The sequence below is a fragment of the Chiloscyllium plagiosum genome, unplaced genomic scaffold (genome assembly GCF_037043375.1).
Source record: "Chiloscyllium plagiosum isolate Xiang-an unplaced genomic scaffold, Cpla_swu_hap1 HiC_scaffold_25, whole genome shotgun sequence".
NCBI classification, from domain to species: Eukaryota; Metazoa; Chordata; class Chondrichthyes; order Orectolobiformes; family Hemiscylliidae; genus Chiloscyllium; species Chiloscyllium plagiosum.
This window is the reverse complement of record NW_028270163.1, coordinates 24,065,660-24,086,734: the sequence shown is the minus strand read 5'-3', so window position 1 is coordinate 24,086,734 and position 21,075 is coordinate 24,065,660. Positions and strand designations below refer to the sequence as shown.

Sequence of the window (21,075 nt, the reverse complement as noted above, 5' to 3'; positions counted from 1 at the left end):
GACAATACTTTGGGGAAGCACTGAGGCTGTCTAGGTTGTATTATGCTCTCCGGGTGAGGCATTTAAGTGTCGACTACCAAGAGTGGCTTATCTGTAGCATTGCTGATTGAGCTGGTCGAATCTTAAAGGACATAGCAGCGAGACTGTGTCTGTGGTAGTTTGTGAGTGAATGAACAAGAGGGAAAAACATACTTGACCTCATCCTTATCAATCTGCTGGCTGCAGATGTATCTGTCCATGACAGTATTGGTAAGAGTGATCACCACTAAGTCCTGCCTTCACATTGAGAATGCCCTCCATCGTGTTATGTCATATTATCACCGTGTTAAATGGGACAAACTTCGAACATGTCTAGCAGCTCTAGACTGGGCATCCATGAGGCACTGTGGGCCATCAGCAGCAGCATTGCACAATCTTCAACCTCATGGTTCAGCATATCCCCCACTCAACCATTGCTATCAAGCCAGGGATCAACCCTGGTTCAATAGAGGGCACTTCAAAAACAGCACCTGATGAAGCGAACCAACAGGGCTATTTGCATGCCAACAGCATAAACAACAAGTGATCGAGCTAAGTGATCCCACAACTAACAGATCAGGTCTGAGTTCTGCTATATCCAGTCATGAATGGTGCTGGAGAATTCATTGACTCACTGGAGGAAAAGGCTTTAAAAATACTCCCATCGTCAATTGTGGAAGGTCCCAACCCATCAGTGCCAAAGAGAAGGTTGAAGCATTCCCAGCAATCTTCAGCCAGAAGTATCAAGTGGATGGTCCATATCGGCCTCCTCCAGTGGTCTCCTGCATCACAGATATCAGAGTTCAACCAATTCTGTTTATCGATACAAAGTTGGAGGCACTGGATACTGCAAAAGCCATGGACCCTGACAATATTCCTGCGATAGTATGAAAGGTTTGAACTCTAGAACATGTCAGTCTCCTAGCCAAGCTCTTCCAGTGCAGTTAAAACACTGACATCTTCCCGACAATGTGGAAAATTGCCAAGGAATGCCCTGTAGTTGAAACTTTATTGCTGGAACAGCACAGCAGGTCAGGCAGCATCCAGGGAACAGGAGATTCGACGTTTCGGGCACAGGCCCTTCTTCAGGAATGAGCAGAGAGTGTTCAGCAGGAGAAGATAAAAGGTAGGGAGGAGGGACTTGGAGGAGGGGAGTTGGAAATGTGATAGGTGGAAAGAGGTCAAGGTGAGGGTGATAGGTCGGAGTAGGATGGAGGCGGAGAGGTCAAGAAGAAGACTGCAGGTCAGGAAGGCGGTGCCGGGCTGGAGGGATCCGGCTGAGACAAGGTGGGGGGAGGGGGGATGAAGAAACTGGTGAAGTCCAAGTTCATCCCCTGCGGTTGGAGGGTTCCCAGTCGGAAGATAAGACGCTCCTCCTCCGACCGTCGTGTTGTTGTGGTTTGGCGGTGGATGAGTCCAATGACCTGCATATCCTCGGTGGAGTGGGAGGGGGAGTTGAAATGCTGTGCCACAGGTTGGTTGGGTTGGTTCGTCCGGGTGGCCCAGAGGTGCTCTCTGAATCGCTCCGCAAGTAGGCGGCCTGTCTCCCCAATATAGAGGAGGCCACACCGGCTGCAGCGGATGCAGTAGATGATGTGGGTGGAGGTGTAGGTGAATCTGTGGCGGATATGGAAGTTTCCCTTGGGGCCTTGGAGAGAAGTGAGGGGGGAGGTGTGGGCGCAAGTGTTGCACCTCCTGCGGTTGCAAGGGAAGGTGCCGGGAGTGGTGGTTGGGTCGGTGGGGGGTGTGGATCTGACAAGGGAGTCGCGGAGGGAGTGGTCTCTACGGAAAGCTGATAGGGGAGGGGAGGGAAATATATCCTTGGTGCTGGGGTCTGTTTGGAGGTGGCGGAAGTGACGGCGGATGATGCGCTGTACATGGAGATTGGTGGGGTGGTAGGTGAGGACCAGTGGGGTTCTGTCCTGGTGGCGGTTGGAGGGGCGGGGCTCAAGGGCGGAGGAGCGGGAAGTGGAGGAGATGCGGTGGAGGGCACCGTCGACCAGGTCGGGGGGGAAATTGCGGTCCTTAAAGAAGGAGGCCATCTGTGTTGTACGTATTTTGAACTGGTCCTCCTGGGAGCAGATGCGGCGGAGACGAAGGAATTGGGAGAATGGGATGGCGTTTTTACAGGGGGCAGGATGGGAGGAGGTGTAGTCCAGGTAGCTGTGGGAGTCGGTAGGTTTGTAGTAGATGTCCGTGTTGATTCGGTCGCCTGAGATAGAAACAGAAAGGTCTAGGAAGGGGAGGGAGGAGTCCGAGACTGTCCAGGTGAATTTGAGGTCGGGGTGGAAGGTGTTAGTGTAGTGGATGAACTGTTCAACCTCCTCGTGGGAGCACGAGGTAGCGCCGATACAGTCATCAATGTAGCGAAGAAAAAGATGGGGGTTGGGGCCAGTGTAGTTGCGGAAGATGGATTGTTCCACATACCCTACGAAGAGGCAGGCATAGCTGGGGCCCATGCGGGTGCCCATGGCTACTCCTTTTGTTTGGAGAAAGTGGGAGGATTGGAAAGAAAAGTTGTTCAGGGTGAGGACCAGTTCGGTCAGTCGAAGGAGGGTGTTGGTGGAAAGGTACTGGGTGGTACGGCGGGAAAGGAAGAAGCGGAGTGCTTTGAGTCCTTCGTGATGGGGGATGGTGGTGTTTTACAGGGACTGGATGTCCATGGTGAAGATGAGGCGTTGGGGACCGGGGAAGCGGAAATCCTGGAGGAGGTGGAGGGCGTGGGTGGTGTCACGAACGTAGGTGGGGAGTTCTTGGACTAATGGGGACAGGACCGTGTCGAGGTATGCCGAGATGAGTTCGGTTGGGCAGGCGCAGGCTGAGACGATGGGTCGTCCGGGGCAGTCAGGTTTGTGGATTTTGGGCAGGAGGTAGAAACGGGCGGTGCGGGGTTGTGGGACTGAGGTTGGAGGCGGTGGATGGGAGGTCCCCTGAGGTGATGAGGTTATGGACGGTCTGGGAGATGATGGATGAGGTTATGGACGGTCTGGGAGATGATGGATGAGGTTATGGACGGTCTGGCGCCCACACCTCCCCCCTCACTTCTCTCCAAGGCCCCAAGGGAAACTTCCATATCCGCCACAGATTCACCTACACCTCCACCCACATCATCTACTGCATCCGCTGCAGCCGGTGTGGCCTCCTCTATATTGGGGAGACAGGCCGCCTACTTGCGGAGCGATTCAGAGAGCACCTCTGGGCCACCCGGACGAACCAACCCAACCAACCTGTGGCACAGCATTTCAACTCCCCCTCCCACTCCACCGAGGATATGCAGGTCATTGGACTCATCCACCGCCAAACCACAACAACACGACGGTCGGAGGAGGAGCGTCTTATCTTCCGACTGGGAACCCTCCAACCGCAGGGGATGAACTTGGACTTCACCAGTTTCTTCATCCCCCCTCCCCCCACCTTGTCTCAGCCGGATCCCTCCAGCCCGGCACCGCCTTCCTGACCTGCAGTCTTCTTCTTGACCTCTCCGCCTCCATCCTACTCCGACCTATCACCCTCACCTTGACCTCTTTCCACCTATCACATTTCCAACTCCCCTCCTCCAAGTCCCTCCTCCCTACCTTTTATCTTCTCCTGCTGAACACTCTCTGCTCATTCCTGAAGAAGGGCCTGTGCCCGAAACGTCGAATCTCCTGTTCCCTGGATGCTGCCTGACCTGCTGTGCTGTTCCAGCAATAAAGTTTCAACTTTGATCTCCAGCATCTGCAGACCTCACTTTCTCCTCCAAGGAATGCCCTGTATACAAGCTGCAGGAGAAGTCCAACCCAACCCAACCCACCCAATCAGTGTACTCTCAATCATTAATAAAGTGATGGAAAGTGTCACTAATAGTGCTAAAACGCAATACACCTCAGTTTAGTGATGCCCAGTTTAGGTTCTGCAAGGACCACTCCGCTCGTGACCTTGTTACAGCCTTGGTTCAAACTTGGGCAAATGAGCTGAATTCCAGTGGTGAGGTCAGAATGACAGCCCTTGACACCAATGTCTGATTCACCCACGTGGCACAAAGGAGCCCTAACAAAACTAGAATCAATTGATAGCAGAGATCGAACAGCCTGCTGATTTGAAGTCATACCTGGCACATGAGAACATGATCATGATTGGTGGAGGTCAGTCATTTCAGCTCCTGGACATCTCTGCAAGAGTTCCTCAGAGTAGTGTCCTAGACTCAACCATCTTTGGGTGCTTCATTAGTGACCTTCCCTCCATCATAAGGTCAGAAATTGGGATGTTAGCCAATATTAAGCACTGTTTGTGACTCCTCAGATACTGAAGGAGTTCAAATGCAACAAGATATGGACACTGTCCAGGCTTGGGCTGACAAGTGGAAAGTAACATTTATACCACAGATTCCAGGCAAAAGCCATCTCCAGTAAGAGATGATTTAGCCACCATCCCTTGAAACCCACGCAGATACGGCAGAACCTGCAAATTTCACACAGTCAGTCATCTGAGGGTGGAATCGAACACTGGTTCATGGTGCATTGAGGCAGCAGCATTAACCACTGTTGCGACCCTCTACTATTGGTGTCCTGGGGGTTATCATTGACCAGAAACTAGAAAGTGACTGCAAGAGCAGATCAGAGGCTGGAAATACTGCGGTGTGTAACTCCTCTCCTGACTCCCCAAAGCCTGTCCACCATCTACAAGGCATATGTCAGGAATGTGATGGAATGCTCTCCACCTGCCTGGCTGAGTGTAGCTCCAACAAGACTCGAGAAGCTTGACACCATGCGGAACAAAGCAGCCCACTACTTTGGTATCACGTCCGCAAGCATCCACTCCTTCCATCACTGAAGCTCAGTGGAGCAGTGTGTGCTATTTATAAGATGCACTGCAGAAATTTACCAAAGATCTTTTGGACACCACCAACACGTTCCCCTCCATGCCACTCTCAATCCTGACTTGGAAATATACTGTTGTTCCTTCACGGTCACTGCCAAAATCCTAGAATCCCCTCCTTTAGAGTATTTTGGGTCTACCTCCAACTTGTGGACTGCAGTGTAGTCAAGAAATCAGCTCCTCACCACCACCACCGCCTCAGGGTAACAGGGATAGGCAATAAATCCCAGATAGCCAGCAATGCCCACAATTGATTTCAGAAAAAAAAGATCTTTATCTTACAGTTTTGGACCTTCAGTGTTAAACAGTGACAGATCTGTGTCCTTGTATTACTCAGTGACAATCCTGGCCCCATGAGTGCTGTATCCTGGGTGAAGATCTTGTAACCTCGCCTCACCTCCACCGCACTGTGGGTGTCCCTACACCACAAGGACTGCAGCACTTCAAGAAATTAGCTCTGAAGCAATTAGAGATGGGCAATAATTGCTGGCTCAGCCCAGTAAATATATGTTGTTTCTAATTTTTATTTGTATGCCTGTCTCTAACTTTGTGTGTTTTAGCACACCATGTCTTACCCAAATCTGATGGACCGTGTGTTTGTGTGTGTTACAGGTCAATGGTGAGAGCGTTGAAGGGAAGCAGCACTCTGATGTGGTGACAGCCATTAAGACAGGTGGTACGGAGACCTCGCTGTTGGTTGTCGATCCAGAAACAGATGAATTTTTCAAGAAATGCAACGTTCCTCCATCAGTTGCACATCTTACAGGTACTGGGGTAGCTGTCCGCGCCAAACTGCAACTTTGTTCTCTTTTGGATATTATAGTCCAGATTGGAAATACTAGTTTACTTTCTTTTCTTTACTGATTTCAGCTTCGTGATTTTTATGAAGGAGTTCGGGTTGAGCTGGGTGTCTTGATCATTTGGTAGTTGCATGCTGGGGGAGATAACCGTGAACTTTCACATCTCTGAACTCAGCTCCCATCTTGAGGAAACAACAGGTTGAGGGCCGAAGCAAATTATTCCTGGTTTCTAGGTGAATTTGGCCCAGCAATGTGACAGACAATGCTCAATATCACCCAGTTATCACATCAGTTTGAGTCATTGCCTTTGCAGTTGGGACTGTGGAGTGGGTCACTCTTCCTCTTGTGGGTGAGAATAAGAGGAGCTGTGTGGGTTTTGGCCAAGGACTTGATGTTCCTGCTGCCTTACACTGTCCCAGTGGAATACGAGAAGTTTGTAGCAGCTGCAGTTGTGCCACTCTGAATGTTGAGTGTGTCATTTCTTCTGCTCAGCCCTGTGCTGGGTGCTTTTCAATCACCAGAGACTGTGATAGCCATTGTGCCCATTTACGTTGCTGATCAGAACATACGCATGCAGGGACTGGTTTGGAAGTTGTGTAAGAGAAGCTGTTCTGCCGAAGTGGGAATCCAGTAAACAGGAATGAAGTAACTTCCAGGCGCGGCCAATTGGTCTGTGCTTTGGTTATCAAAGTGGTCATGAGGTTTTAAATCTGTGCTGATGGTCTAAGTCTTGGTTCCAGACTCTCCAGCTTTTTTTGTTGCATTGAAGGTTGTTAATTTAAGCAGGGTGAAATGTGTCGACAGAAAATAGAGGAAGAGTTCCGTGGTAGAGGAATCTGTGTGCACTGAGAGTTTAAAGTGTTACTGGGCACAATGGTGAAGCTGGATCTGACTGGATGAGCTGGAAATTGCCAGGTACTTGGTGCCCCTTGTTTAGGAGTTGAGCTGGTCTGGGAGTCCTTCAGGAAGTTCTCCATGAGCAGGCTGCTGTTTTTGGGAGCTCCTTTTTGGAAGGAAGGAGCGCTGCTAAGACGTCGGAACAAATTACTGCAGACATTGGTATCTGTACTGAAAACAGCAAATGCTGGAGATCATAGCAGGCAATATACCATCTATAGAGAGAGAGTAAGCTATCGTTCAATGAAGAGCTCTGATGAAGCATTAGCTTGCTCTCCCTGGATGCTGTCTGACCCACTGATCTCCAGCATTGCTGAAATTGTTCTCCCAAGTTGAGGGGTTTGATAAATTTACATATATCGAAACCCTTGGTGGTTCATCTACACATAAGTGAAGTATAGTGTCTGAGAAACCAAAGGCTAGGCCGTGTGCATATTATCAACAATGCTGTGTGCTTGTCCCCTTACTCTGTGCAGTAATGTATGTGCCAGGATAAAGATAGGGGATAGCCCTTTCTCGATGGATGGGAATGCCAAGCCTGCGGACAAAGTTGAGTTGAGCAAGGCTCAGTCTGAGGAATAAATGTTCAGCTGATATTTGATGGACATAGAGGGGTGGATGAGTCGGTGATCTGTCCTCCTGTCATTTGTACTGTTCATCACTTTGCTAATGACGATGTCCTTTTTGTCTTGGAATCGAACAATGATGTAGTCAGTCTTGTTCCAGTGCTTTGATTGTGAATTATACCTCTGAGATGTTTTGAATTATATTTTTGGTGGAATGGCATGTTAGCAATGACTGCTTTGTGTTCCACACATTTGGTGAGCAGGCGAATCCTGTTGGAGTTGCACTTCCTGACTCTTTCCTTTCCAGGGTTGGGATTGCCCACAATAGAGGTGTGTGTGTGTGTGTGTGTGTGTGTGTGTGTGTCCTGCCCAGAAGGATTCGTCACTGAGCCTGACTGATTTAGTGTATAATGCAATGTCGAAGAGTGTGGGGAGGGACATGCAATTAACAATGTCTCAACTTGTCATCAGCCAGGATTTCTGATCTAATTGAATCCCAGCACAGTTGGGATGTTTGATCAGTTTTGTATCTTTGCCATTTCCTTGTTTTTCTGGAAATATTTGGCCTGTATTAGAGATGAGATTGCATTAGGAAGTTCATTTAAATTAGTAGCTGAATAACACATTGACGATTTTTAAATAATCCTGTTGAATGCATTATAAGTAAACAGATTAAAGAATAGCCTCTGCTGGTGGGCAGCACGGTGGCACAGTGGTTAGCACTGCTGCCTCACAGCGGCAGAGACCCAGGTTCAATTCCCGCCTCCGGCAACTGTCTGTGTGGAGTTTGCACATTCTCCCTGTGTCTGCGTTGGTTTCCTCCGGGTGTTCCGGAGGAAATGTGCAGGTTAGGTGAATTGGCCATGCTAAATTGCCCGTAGTGTTGGGTGAAGGGGTATATGTAGGGGAATGGGTCTGGGTGGGTTGCTCTTCGGAGGGTCGGTATGGACTTGTTGGGCTGAAGGGCCTGTTTCCACACTAAGTAAGTAATCTAATCTGGTGTCTGTGCAGATTAGGAGAGTTCATAGTGGGATTAACTCTGATTCCCCTCCAGTTATCTTAATGAAAGCTAGAGATGACTAAACACATGGATTAAAGTGGTCCCAAGAGAAGTTATATCTTAAATTCTCTTGATGAAGCAGATCCTAACTGGGAGGTGTAGGACAAATCCTTTGTTATACTCATTGATCTCTATTTAATGGAACTGAGTTTGACAAACACTGAGTCACCCACAGAGACATCGCCAGCTGGAAACCCAGCACAGTTGGGATGTTTGATCAGTTTTGTATCTTTGCCATTTCCTTGTTTTTCTGGAAATATTTGGCCTGTATTAGAGATGAGATTGCATTAGGAAGTTCATTTAAATTTGTAGCTGAATAACACATTGACGATTTTTAAATAATCCTGTTGAATGCATTATAAGTAAACAGATTAAAGTTTTTCAAGCAGTTGTGATGTTGTGGACAGTCTTTGTTCAAGGGTGTGGCACATATGCTGCTATGCATTGAGCTCAGTGGTAAGGGCCTTGTAAATTTGGGTGAGAGAAAGAAAGCTGGTGGTTTTGAGACTCGGGCTCTTTTGTCATACAAAGTGTAGTATTCACATTTTATTTTCAGGATTATTTTTCTTGAAGCTTGGTTATCTAAAATCTGTTATGAGCAGTTTAGTTCCAGAGTTATGGAATTGAAATCCAAATATGCAAGGGAACAGGATCTATCGGCAGTCCCTCTCCTCTTCACCTGTAGCACCCAAGTGCTCACCATTCTGATGCGATACATTCACTCCAAATTTTTCCTGCTTTTTTTTTGTCAAATCAAGTGAGTGAAGGATCTGAAGATATTCAGCTTCTCAAATTTAGTGATTATTTTTAATCCTTGATGCGATCAATGGTACTGCTGTTTACAGCACTCTTAACGTAGTACAACACATAGGGTACTCATACTTGGGCTGTGCAGGTGTCGGGTGGGCAAGCCTGCACTGACAAGTGTGACTGGGCTGCGGGTTAATGAAGTCAAGTGTAATTTGTGTGTAACAGAGAGGTTCAGCACCAGTGATGTTGAGTTCAGTTTGAAAGCAGGTGAAGTTACTGTTGTAACACACTGGCAAACAGACAGACAAATCAAATGAGCCTTTCTACCTCTGTATTCACAACACGGTAAAATTAAAACCATCAGAGACCCTCCAAATTGACCCTGTGGGACCTAACCTGTCTTCTTTTTTTTGAACAACCAATCCCAGACTCTGCGAATAGTCAATTCTTGATATTGGTTTGTAGCTTAAACAAAAGATGTAACAATTTATTAACAATACAGTAACTTCAGAGCAAAATTAAAGAATGAAGTAACCTAATTGATGTCAATGTGTAAATCCAATAACCTTTGTTTTCAGTGCCATTCACGCAGCCAAACACAGCCTGAGGGATAAATAAAAATTGAATTGAATTTATTGTCACGTATACTGAGGCACAGTGAAAAGCTTTGCGAGCAATACAGGCAGATCACATAGTTAAGTAGCATAGGTAAATAAATAATAGGTAAACAGCGGCAAAAACAAAAACACAGGTAGAGGTGAATGTTAAGAGTTTGAGTCCATTTAGTATTCTAACAACATTAGGGTACAAACTCTTTTGGATTAATTAATTATTTTCAATTAATTCTTAAAGATGACCCTGATTGACATCTTCAGAAAATCGACAAGAAACAGTCAGTAATACATGTAACCTGGTTTCTGTTATTTGAATTTCCAATAACTGATAATGGGAGGTTAGGCAGACCATTTTCAAACCTTCATGCTGTAACAACAACAGCCAAACTCCTTCAGGAAAACACAGTCCAAAACCCAGGTGAAAAATCAGCCTCTCCCGTCAGATTGACCTTTTCCCTATGAGTTCCCCTTACCATTCAACATCTGCCAATTGCTGGAGTGTAAGGTCTCTCCCAAACTTGCTGGAACCAGTTAGCAGATACTGACATGAATGGCCAAACATCTGCTCCCCCATCGTGTCGAAGCGCCTGTAGAACTTTTTGATTAAGATCTCACCTGCAATTAATGTCCAGGCCTGGCCCCACAAACAAACCACTGCTTTCTTTTTCTGTTTTCTTTTTAACACAAAAAAAACCAAGAACAGCATGGGAGAATATATCTGACAAGGAGTTATGATGATCACAACTGCACTTTCCATAAGGTAAACTCAGGTTCAATATTAGCTTTCAAATGAATTGGACAATTCATCAATGCCACCCAGTCCTGGATCCACCTCTTCCTGTTCAAATCCCTGGTATCTGGTTGCTAATGGATCGAAACCATCCAAAAGCATCCGACATAACAGAGAACAGTTATCTTTCATGTCTCTCTGCAACGTTCAACGTTTCTCCTCACCTGTTCTTTGTGCACCTACCGTGTCACAGTAAGATAATCACCTGAGTTTACCTTATGGAAAGGGAATTTGCAATCATCATAACTTGCTGCTGGATAAATTCTCCTCCACTGCTCTCTGGCTTTTTTGTCTTTTGTTGATCATCTTACTGTGACAGGGCTGGAGCACAAAGAACAGGTGAGGAGAAATGTTGAATGTTGCAGAGAGGACACGAAAGACAACTGTGCTCGGTTATGTCGGGGTTTTTTTTTCTTGGTCACGATCCATCAGCACCCAGATACGAGATGCAAGGGATTTGAACAGCAAGAGGTGGGTCCAGGACTATGTGGCACTGATGCAATTCAGCAGCTCTGAGAGAACAGAGGGGTGGATAGTGGACCTTGTACAGTTTGGGTGCTACAGCAGAACAGAGTGCCAGCCATACAGAAAGAGAGATGGGTTGCCATGAGCTGTCTGCAAGACATTGAGCAGCAGATGGTGGACTTCCTCGGTTTCAAGGTTTCTCTCTTGCTATGACCGAATATGCATTTTCCAATGTCCTCCTTTACTGTGGTCTTTGATTTGATCTTTTAGTTCTTGGTCACCATCGTAGTACCCCTGCTGTGACGGAAGAAAATTGACTTTAAAAGTCAGCCACAGGAGTTTGGCTGTTGATGTTACAGCATGAAGGTTTGAAAATGGTCTGCCTAACCTCCCATTATCAGTTATTGGAAATTCAAATAACAGAAACCAGGTTACATGTATTACTGACTGTTTCTTGTCGATTTTCTGAAGATGTCAATCAGGGTCATCTTTAAGAATTAATTGAAAATAATTAATTAATTCAAAAGAGTTTGTACCCTAATGTTGTTAGAATACTAAATGGACTCAAATGAGAGGACATGGAATGAAGGAGGAAGAACTGAAAGTCTTCAATTTATGTAATGCCTTGTACAACCTCCGCATTTCCTGGTGTTTCACACAAATTAAAGACTTTTGAAGTGTAGTCACTGTATGGGGAGCACTGCAGACAATCTGCACGTTGCTTTACTAACGAGCGATCGTGACCAGTTAATCTCTTCTGATGATCTTGGTTAAGGGGTGAATATTAGCCTATGTATAAGGGATTAGTGCAGACTGTCCCTTTTTTCATTGCCTCAAGTCCCATGCCACTGCCATCCTTCATTTAACATCAGGAAAAGTAAAAATAAGCTGTAAAATGCTTTTTGCATTGTAACAAGTGAAGCAATGCTTTCTGTGGGCGTTGTGAAACAGATTGACTCTGAGCCATGTTGAGGTATTGTGTCGAATGACCAAAAAATGTGGCAAAAGGCGGCCAATTCAAGGAGCCTTTCCAAAGAAGAAAACCAGGGTTGAGACAAAGGAAGGAAATTTCAGAGGTTGGGGTCTAAACAATGGAAGACACTGCCAAAAAAAAGTGTAACAGTTAAAATTAGTGGGAGCACAAGAGTCTAGAGTGAGAAGAACACTGTTATCTCAGAGTCTGGAATGCTGAAAGACATAGGCTAGGGCATAGCCATGGAGGGATGTGTAAGCAAAGATGAGAATTTTAAAATCATGACACTTCTTAAGCAGGAGGCAAATAAGGTTAACAGACATGATTTTGGAGATGGGGGTGTTGGACTGGGGTGTACAAAGTTAAAAATCACACAACACCAGGTTATAGTCCTATAGGTTTAATTGGAAGCACACTAGCTTTCGGAGCGTCACTCCTTTATCAGGTGGTAGTGGAGGGCTCAATCCTGTGTGTTAGGATTGAGCCCTCCACTATCACCTGATGAAGGAGCGACACTCTGAAAGCTAGTGTGCTTCCAATTAAACCTTTTGGACTATAACCTGGTGTTGTGTGATTTTTAAGGTTAACAGACATAGAGATGATAAAGGAATGGGACTAACTTTGAGTTAATCTACAGGGGGCAGAGTTTTAGATGAGATTACAGAGACTAAGATGTGGGAGAGTAGCCTGGAGTGTTTTAAAGAGCAGCAACGTGTTCAGTTCTGAGGAAGTGGCTGTGCTGTGCAGTCTGTGATCGGTGGTTTTTGCAGCTGTCACTTTGCATGTTAAGGCCTGCTGGTTTAGCTCATTTAAATGTTGGCTGCTGTTTGCAGTGCGCCTCTGAATGCTGCAGATTGATATTCAATACCACCTGCAAAATTAAGTCCATATTCTCCCCCTTTTCCACTAGTCTTAGCTCGGCTAGCAAATGCCAGGTGAGATGAAAGGTGTCAGTGAGTTATATTGACTATTGACATCACATCAAAGCCTGATCTTATTCACACATTCTCAGAGCAGGAGCTTCTTAATAACCTTACCCCTGGATCTGGAAACATTCAAGGATTGTTATCGCTGGTTCATGTGTTAGAATCATTATGTATTGCCCATGAATTCAAAACAGGAGAGATCATTGGCGGCACGGTGGCATTTGTGGGCGGCACGGCACAGTGGTTAGCACTGCTGCCTCACAGCACCAGAGACCCGGGTTCAATTCCCGCCTCAGGCGACTGACTGTGTGGAGTTTGCACATTCTCCCCGTGTCTGCGTGGGTTTTCTCCGGGTGCTTCGGTTTCCTCCCACAGTCCAAAGATGTGCAGGTCAAGTGAATTGGCCATGCTAAATTGCCCGTAGTGTTAGGTAAGGGGTAAATGTAGAGGGTATGGGTGGGTTGCGCTTCGGCGGGTCGGTGTGGACTTGTTGGGCCGAAGGACCTGTTTCCACACTGTAATGTAATGTAATCTAATCTAATCATTGCCTCCCTTAAATATTCCCTTTCTTGAACAATCCAGAGGCTTTCAAGACTGAGGTTTGGCATCATTTACCATTGCTTTCTAATTTATTTCCCTCCCCACCTTGTGATGTATCTTACAGGCCCTGACCTTTCACTTCAGTTTGTCTAATTTCTTTCCTTTAAAAGAAGCAGGGTATTGTTCAGAAGCAAATCCTGGCCAATCCATAAACTGTTGAATTTTCAACATCAAAAGAACATGTTCAATCCATAGTGCCTGTGACCTTTTTCTGTCAGACTAATCCTACTATTCCTCTCCTCACAGCCCTGTATCAATTACAAGCATGTCCTGAATTCAAACAAAGGGCTACAGATGCTGGAGATCCGAAACAAAGGAAGAAGGAAATTGCTAGAGAAACTCAGCAAGTCTGGCAGCATCTGTGGAGATAAAACAGAGTTAATGTTTTGAGTAGAGTGACTCTTCTTCAGAACTGTTCTAAAGAAAAGTCACATGACTCATCTACAGTAACTCTGTGTTAACTCTAATTCTAAAACTGTGGACTGAGAGTAGTGTGGATCTTGCAGTTGCCCCTAAGATTCAGGCTTATTTCAAGATTTACTTATAGATTTCTTGGTTATTACATTTCAGTAGTATAACATTTTTGATTAGAAGTACATGAATTAGAAATGTTTGAAGGAGTATGTGCTAAATCCATGCAGGTGGGGCGAGTTTAGTCTGGGATTATGATCATTGTGGGCTGGTTGGACTGAAGGGTCTATTTCCATGCTGTCTGAGTCGATGAAATTCAAATGAGTTTAAGCATAACCTATTCATCTTAAACAGTGAAGCTGGTTGATGAAACAATAAAGCAGCAATATGGAACAGTGCGAGCTGGGAAAAGGACACTGTGGAAGGCTGGGTGGTGTTCCATGGCTGAATAGGGATAACATTGAAGTTTGAAGTGCTTTGCAGTTGCAGGAAAGATAATGCTGAAAGCTTGCCAAGACTGAGGGAGTATGGTATAAAATGAAATTTGAAGTGTTCTTAAAATTTAACCAAGCAGCTTTCTAAAGGCACATTTAAAGTGGGAGTAGAGGCTCTAAAGATGGGAGTGTGGGATGTGTTATAATGAAGGAATGATAGGGAGGAGGCTACAAAATCTTATTGTGCCTAATAAACTGAAGGATGACCTGAAAAAGGCTTTTCAGATTACAGAAGATGTGTCCATTTGAGGCATAGAAGAGAACTCGTTGCCATTAGCATAGTCACTAATTAATTCATTAAGGAAGTCAGCTGAAATTCTACCCAATGAGCAGTGAGAAACGTAGAGTTCATTCTCAGAGGGAGTGGTTTAGGTAAATTAATCTATTTGCAAATGAAGAGAAGGAAGATTTAAAAAAAACACACGAGGCAGAAGGAAATAGAAGCTTACAATGACAGGGTGAGATGAAGAGGAGGGAAGAAGTTCTTCTGGAGCTTAAACAGTGGCACAGACTAGTTGGTTCGAATGAACTGTTTCTATGGTCTAATATTCTGTTTAGTTCTATGGAGTTTGCTAACTTGTTAGTTGGACTTCATATAAATAAATTGTAGGAGCTGATGACCAGTTTCTTGGAACCTTAAGGAAAGTGATGGAGGCATTAGCAAAGAGCATGTTTGCAAGCCTTTTTCACAGCAATCATAGAATCCTTACAGTGTGGACACAGGCTGTTTGGCCCATCAAGTCCACACCACCCTCTGAAGAACATTCCACTCAGAAACCCCCCCCCCCCCCCCCCCCTGCTTTATCGTTGTAATTCTGCATTTCCCATGGTTAATCCACCTAATGTAGAGTTCTCTGGAGACAGGGCAATTTAGCATAGCCAACCCACCTAACCTGCATACCTTTGGACTGTGGAAGGAAACCAGAATACCCAGAAGAAACCCATGCAGACATGGGGGAAATGTGCAAACTCTGCACAGACGATCACCTGAAGGTGGTCGAACACTGGTCCCTGGCACTGTGGGGCAGCAGTACTAACCACTGAGCGACCATGCTGCCAAATTCATGCCAGAAGACACCAGAGCAGTGAATGTGTTTCCCACTCTTCAAAAATCAAAATTAAGATGGTGTTCCTGATGGGCTGGTTAGTTCTGTTCAAGCTGTTGGTGAACTATGTACTGGAGAGAATGGATATACCTTGGCGAAACAAGAGCCAGTCAGCTAGGGTGCAGATTTAAGATCATTGCAAAGAGAATTGAAACAGAAAATATTTTTAACCTTGGAAAGGTGTTTGAACAGGAGATTGTCATGACTTGATGGTGAAACAAAATCCATAATCCTTAAAACTGAATTTTGGAATATCGTTTGAGAAAGGGGATTATTAAAGTCTGTGGGAGCAAACAGGAAAGTGTTAATCCTTTCATGGAATCAGCAAATGTAGAAAGAGGCCATTCAGCTTGTGTCTGCATTGGCTGTTGTACCTCGAGGGAATTCTGCCCACTCCTGTCTGACTGAGATCTCTGAATGAGAGATTTAACTGCAGTTGCAACCTCCTCTACTATTGCATGCAGCAGTCTTTACAGAGAGTGTGTGTGTATGTTTCAGTCTAGAACAGACCCAAATATTTTGTAATAAAAGCAGAATACTGTGGATGCTGTAAATCTGAAACAAAAAAAATTGTTGAAGAAACTTGGGTCTGGTAGCATCTGTGGAGAGAAAATCTGAGTTAACGTTTAGAGGATGACAAGATCATATCATTTACACCTATTGCACATCTCAATTGCTCCTTTATTACTGTTAGCACTCCCTTTCTCTTTTTGAGCACCATCATCATCTGTTCCACTTGCTCCTCATACCCCTTCGCCAACAGTATAAAATCATCTTTTTCCAACCCTTGTCCGCTCTGAAGAAGTCTCACCAGACTCAACAGCTTCCTCGCTTGGACAGGGAGGCCAGTGAACAACCTTTGGTCAGTTCCTACCTGTTTGACTTAGTTATACTTACAACTGTGTCTGTACCTGGCTGTGTGGAGAGGGTGGAGTAGACAACTTGATATTTCAAACTTGGCTGGTTTTGCATGTGTTTTGATTGCATCATTTCTGCAGAATTCTGAGAGACGTGAGTCAGTCTGTCTGCTCATGGTCATAAGGTATGCTGAGTAAGATGTACCTGCCTTATTGGTACCTGTGATAACACTGCAGTGTCCAAGGATCACTAGTTATTGCTGTTCCTTTATGAGTTTAAAAGGTACATGTTTTCTGCAGATAACGAGGGGTCAGAAGTACAGTGATTCTGAACACATCTCTCACAGCATTAGTATGTACATTAAAGCTGAGCTCTCTGAATCTGCCATCTGTGATGAGGAATGTTGGGAAGAGAGAGGAAACTGGAGAGATTGACATTTACATTGTTCAAACACTGAAGATAAGAATAAACTACAGGACTGGCACTCATTGAAATCCTGATCATGTCTGAAGTGAGTGCCCACACTCTCATTCAACCCCCACACCTCACATGGCACAATGGAGTAAAATGTCTATGGAAGAGGTTGGCTGATCTCCTGACTACCCTCAACTGCTGTCTGTCCCTTTGTCCCTTTTTCCCCCCTAAAAGAAAAACCCAAAAACTCAGCACCTCCTTTCTCACTCTGTCTGTCTGGGGAAGCTGAAAATTGGCAATGATCCAGAATCTTGTGTTATGGGAGCTAATGTAAGCATCACCATATCAGGTACAAATACTCTGGAGGCAAAGCCCACACCACAGTGGCAGTTAAGCAGAAAACCATCTCCATGATGATAATGAGGCAACGGTTTCAGCGTCAGATGCTTGGGTCTGTCTGACCCTCCTTGCTATGACGCCGTTGCAGTGGTTTTGGTGTTGCCTTTAGTGGTAGCTGCATGGTGGGTCCGGTCTGGAAATCCTTGCTTTGGCAGCAGTGTCCTACAGCCAGTCCGTAAACGCAGGAACCATGGAGGGAACAAAAGATGGACTTTGTTTTAACTTTGTCTCAATTTCTTTCTTTAATTTCAGTAATTAGAATGGGGCCAAATTGTGGCGACTTAAATGCATCTCACATTATTCTCATAAATACAAGTGACAATAAATTGCTACTCTACTCCTTATTACTACTTCAGCAATTTTTTGTAAGAAACTTACTTCTGGAAACAGCCAACAGGAAGAACTGCACATTCAAGAACTCTGCAGAAGAAATCCTAGTGGCAAGGTCAATGACGCAGAATCTATAGTTGATGATAACAGCACTATATGCTAGGGTTGGGGCCTACGTGGCAGGAGAGGTAGGAACTCCCTGGAGCTATAATACCAGGCTCTCCAAGGCAGTTATAGATTTTGTATGGTGTCATTGTTCTGTAGGCATGGTCCTGAACCAGGGATTCAGAGCGAGCCACCATCGGAGACTCTTCAAGTTAAAATCTCTGGTGGGCAAAGGATACCTTTAGTTACTGGCAGGGAAAGCTAGATGTAAAGAAAAGCACTTGTAGCTCAGACCGAGTGTTGGAGATATTGCATGCAGACACCACAAGCACAGTTCAAATAAGGAGCATCAAGAGCCACAGAATAATTGAATTAATAAAGGGGTATGTTCGAAGTCCAAGCAAACAAGGTCTAACAGATGAACAAAGTTAGGAGACTTTAGTAAGGCTGTAGAAAATGAGGAAGATGCATTGTTAAAACTGAAGTAGAGGTAGGAAACATTTATTGAAACCACAGATAGCGGGAATCATTTAGGAAGAAAACATGAAATAAACAAGGAATGCTATTAGAGTCACAAACAGTAGGAATTAGCCAGAAAAAGAGTGATTTTAGCTGGCAGTGTTATTAAAGCAACAGACAGAGGGTTTCATTCAATATAACCATTAAGGAAATGGAAGTCATTTATTAAGGGAATAGTGACATTCATTTAGTGAATGCACAGGAAAAGGTAGGAAGCATCCATTTTAATCGTGAGAAGGCAGGGATCCTCCATTTGAATGACAAAAATGTAGAAAATCCTTGTAGGAGCAGCACAAAATAGCATTGCTATTATTGATAAAATACACATCCTATAAGCAAGGAAACTAAAGGATGACATTAGGTAGACATAACATCAGAAATAATATCGCCAGGAAAAATTTAATTTCAAATTAAACACAGAATTGGATCTCTTGGAGAAAACAATTAAGATACAGAAAGCTTCCAAATTAATTACTAAATCAGACATTCAGCAAGTTAACACACTTTTTATATATACAGTTGGAAGTATAGCTGGCCAGCTAGCGATGCTTATGTCGAGTAATTTTTTTTAAAAAAAACATCACTAATGGTATCTACAGATTTGTGGAGAAACCAAATCCAAAATTGAAGCAACAAAGGTAGCCTTTGCAAAGGAAGTCCATGATATTAAAGGTGCTGCATATGTTGCAATGGAACAGTTGACTATTTCTTCAGGAAAGACAAGCTCAGCAAAGGAAATCCTAGCAATGAAATGCCTTACAGACTGAAGGGACTTTGAGCCCTCGTTGTCAGGGCTAAAGTCAAAGTTAATAGTGTGTAACCCAGAGACCGACCAAAGTTCCAAGTGCAAAAAGTGCATACCCTGAAAGAATAGTGAACCACCAGACTAAATGTGTGAAGAGGGAAATAGGGGAAGAGGCAAATGTAATTGATATGCTGAAATGTATAATATTAATAGTGGGGGGAATAACTTGGGAGTGATTATTGTTGAAAAGTATGATGATCTAAGAGAGTTAATAATGAGGGGAGCCTTTTGTACTATCATTAGAACGATATTGTACAAACTTCATGGGAGAACAACTTGGGTCTTTCTTCTTTGAGACCCTATGTTGTCCTTGTAGTTTCTGCAATGGTATCTATCACATTTTAAATAACATGGAACTTTTTTGCTTTGTTCATGTGTATCTCTCTGAAACTCATCATTATGCAAAACAAAGCAGTCACTTTTATGTGTGTCTGCCTGTCTGTCTGTGGCTGTGCCAATAACTCCTCGTGTTGAACTCTGAATGAGTGACCGCTTCAGTGAGTGCTGCCACAATGCTTAAGTTTGGATCATTGGTCTATTGTGAAGCCACTGTGATTTAAGACCTGAAGACATTTTGAAGTATTGGTGTATTGAAATACATCCCATCAAGGAATGGTTCGATTGCAGCCTCTGCTTTCACTTCCTGTTGGCTGCATTAGCTATACAATTCAGTACATTGCTCTCATTTTGAGACGCCCATTGGAATTTTCAGTTGGCTCTGGGTGACTTTAGAACTATTGACAGTCCAGGAGAGGCCCAAAGAATTTGCATTGTCTCTTTGCCAGTGTAAAACAAATCTCAATATTGCCTGACACACTCCCCATAATCCTGTATCAATCCCAAACTGAAACCATTGTCTCTTGCTCTCTCTCCATTGCTTAATATCAACCCAAACCGATCTAATGACCAGCTCTCACCCATAGCTTTGTATCAACCTCGAGCTGACCCAATCTGCTCCATTCTCTCCATCACCACATTATCAAGCTGTGCTTTGAGCATTTTTATGTTTTGCTTTAAAAGGTGGCTTCATCTCTGACTGAACTATTCCCGATGCTTCAACAACTCTCTTTTAATGGAAGGTGATTCCTTTTGAAGCTTCTTCCCTGAGGTTGATGAATCCTCATTAAAAATTCCCCAAACAGAGGTAGTAATCTTTTGCTACTTCCTGGATCAAAAGTCTTTATGAATGTAAATATCTATAATAAATCTCTGCTGCCATGGTAACAGTCCCAATGTTTCTAAATGTCTCCTCTTGACTATAGTTTCCAATCCCCAGCATCACGCTAGTTAATCAACTTTGTGTAGTCAGTCTTGCTTTAATGTCTTCCTGCTGAACCTTCACTGTAACCGTACCAATCCTTTGGATAGATCTCTTTATCTTTGTATCACTTTCGCTTTCACCTGGCGAAAGTCCAGATAATAACTTGGAAATTACCATAAGTGATTGAATTGTTGGCTACATTAGTTTCTCTCTGATGATTGTTGCCTCCTGGCAACTTCATGAGAGATGGAATAGCATTTTGGGGAAGGGGTGTCTAAGATATGTTATACGGTAGGGGGCTGGGGATAGTGGGTTAGAATGAGTGTAGTGCAACTGAAGCTCTGCTAATCAAGGAGTTCACAGAGACGAGATGTACATTTCTGAAGAACAATTTGTAACATTTTGGATATTGAAGTGTAGTCACTGTTGTGGTGTAAGAAACAAGATGACTGTTTCTCTGTGAGGCATTGCTGTGTGCAATGTTGGACTGACTGTCTAATCTGATTTAATGATGTCAGTTGAGGGATAAATATTGACCACAAGGCACCTTTTTCCTTGAAGGACCTGAAAATGTGTTGGTGGAAAAGCGCAGCAGGTCAGACAGCATCCAAGGAACAGGAGAATCGACGTTTCGGGCATAAGCCCTTCTTCAGGAACCTTTTTCCTTGAAGTAATCTTTTGCACCAATCTGAGTGAGCAGAAGAAACCACTGTTTATCAGTGCTTCTGAACGATGGCACCTCTAACAGTGCTTCACTCTCTCGACACTAACCCCCACCACACAGAGGAAAGTTCATAACTTCTCAAGATATTAAGAGTCCAATTTCCTTGACTCAGCATCTCATTTTCAATGCTGTTTATGCTGATAAAGTATTTTACAGCAGGGGTGGATTGTACTGACCCAACAAACATTCCCAAGGAAGGTACATTAGGTTCAAGGCAGAATGAAATTTATTAAACTGGCAGTTTGATGTATTCGTCCCACTATGCCTGTTCAAAATGCAGCACATAGTTTTGTCTGTGATTCTGAAGGTTGCATTGTTGAAACATAGGTACAT

General features: G+C 44.3%; 1 protein-coding gene across 1 annotated transcript in view; it reads left to right on the top strand.

Annotated features, from left to right (window-relative positions):
- Nucleotides 1–21,075, top strand: part of nherf1b (NHERF family PDZ scaffold protein 1b) — a 101,484-nt gene that overhangs the window by 63,848 nt on the left and 16,561 nt on the right. Inside the window, exon 3 of the mRNA XM_043714534.2 lies at nt 5,488–5,641. Within this exon, the coding sequence (XP_043570469.1) occupies nt 5,488–5,641 (154 nt within the window). The remainder of the gene's footprint in view (nt 1–5,487; nt 5,642–21,075) is intronic.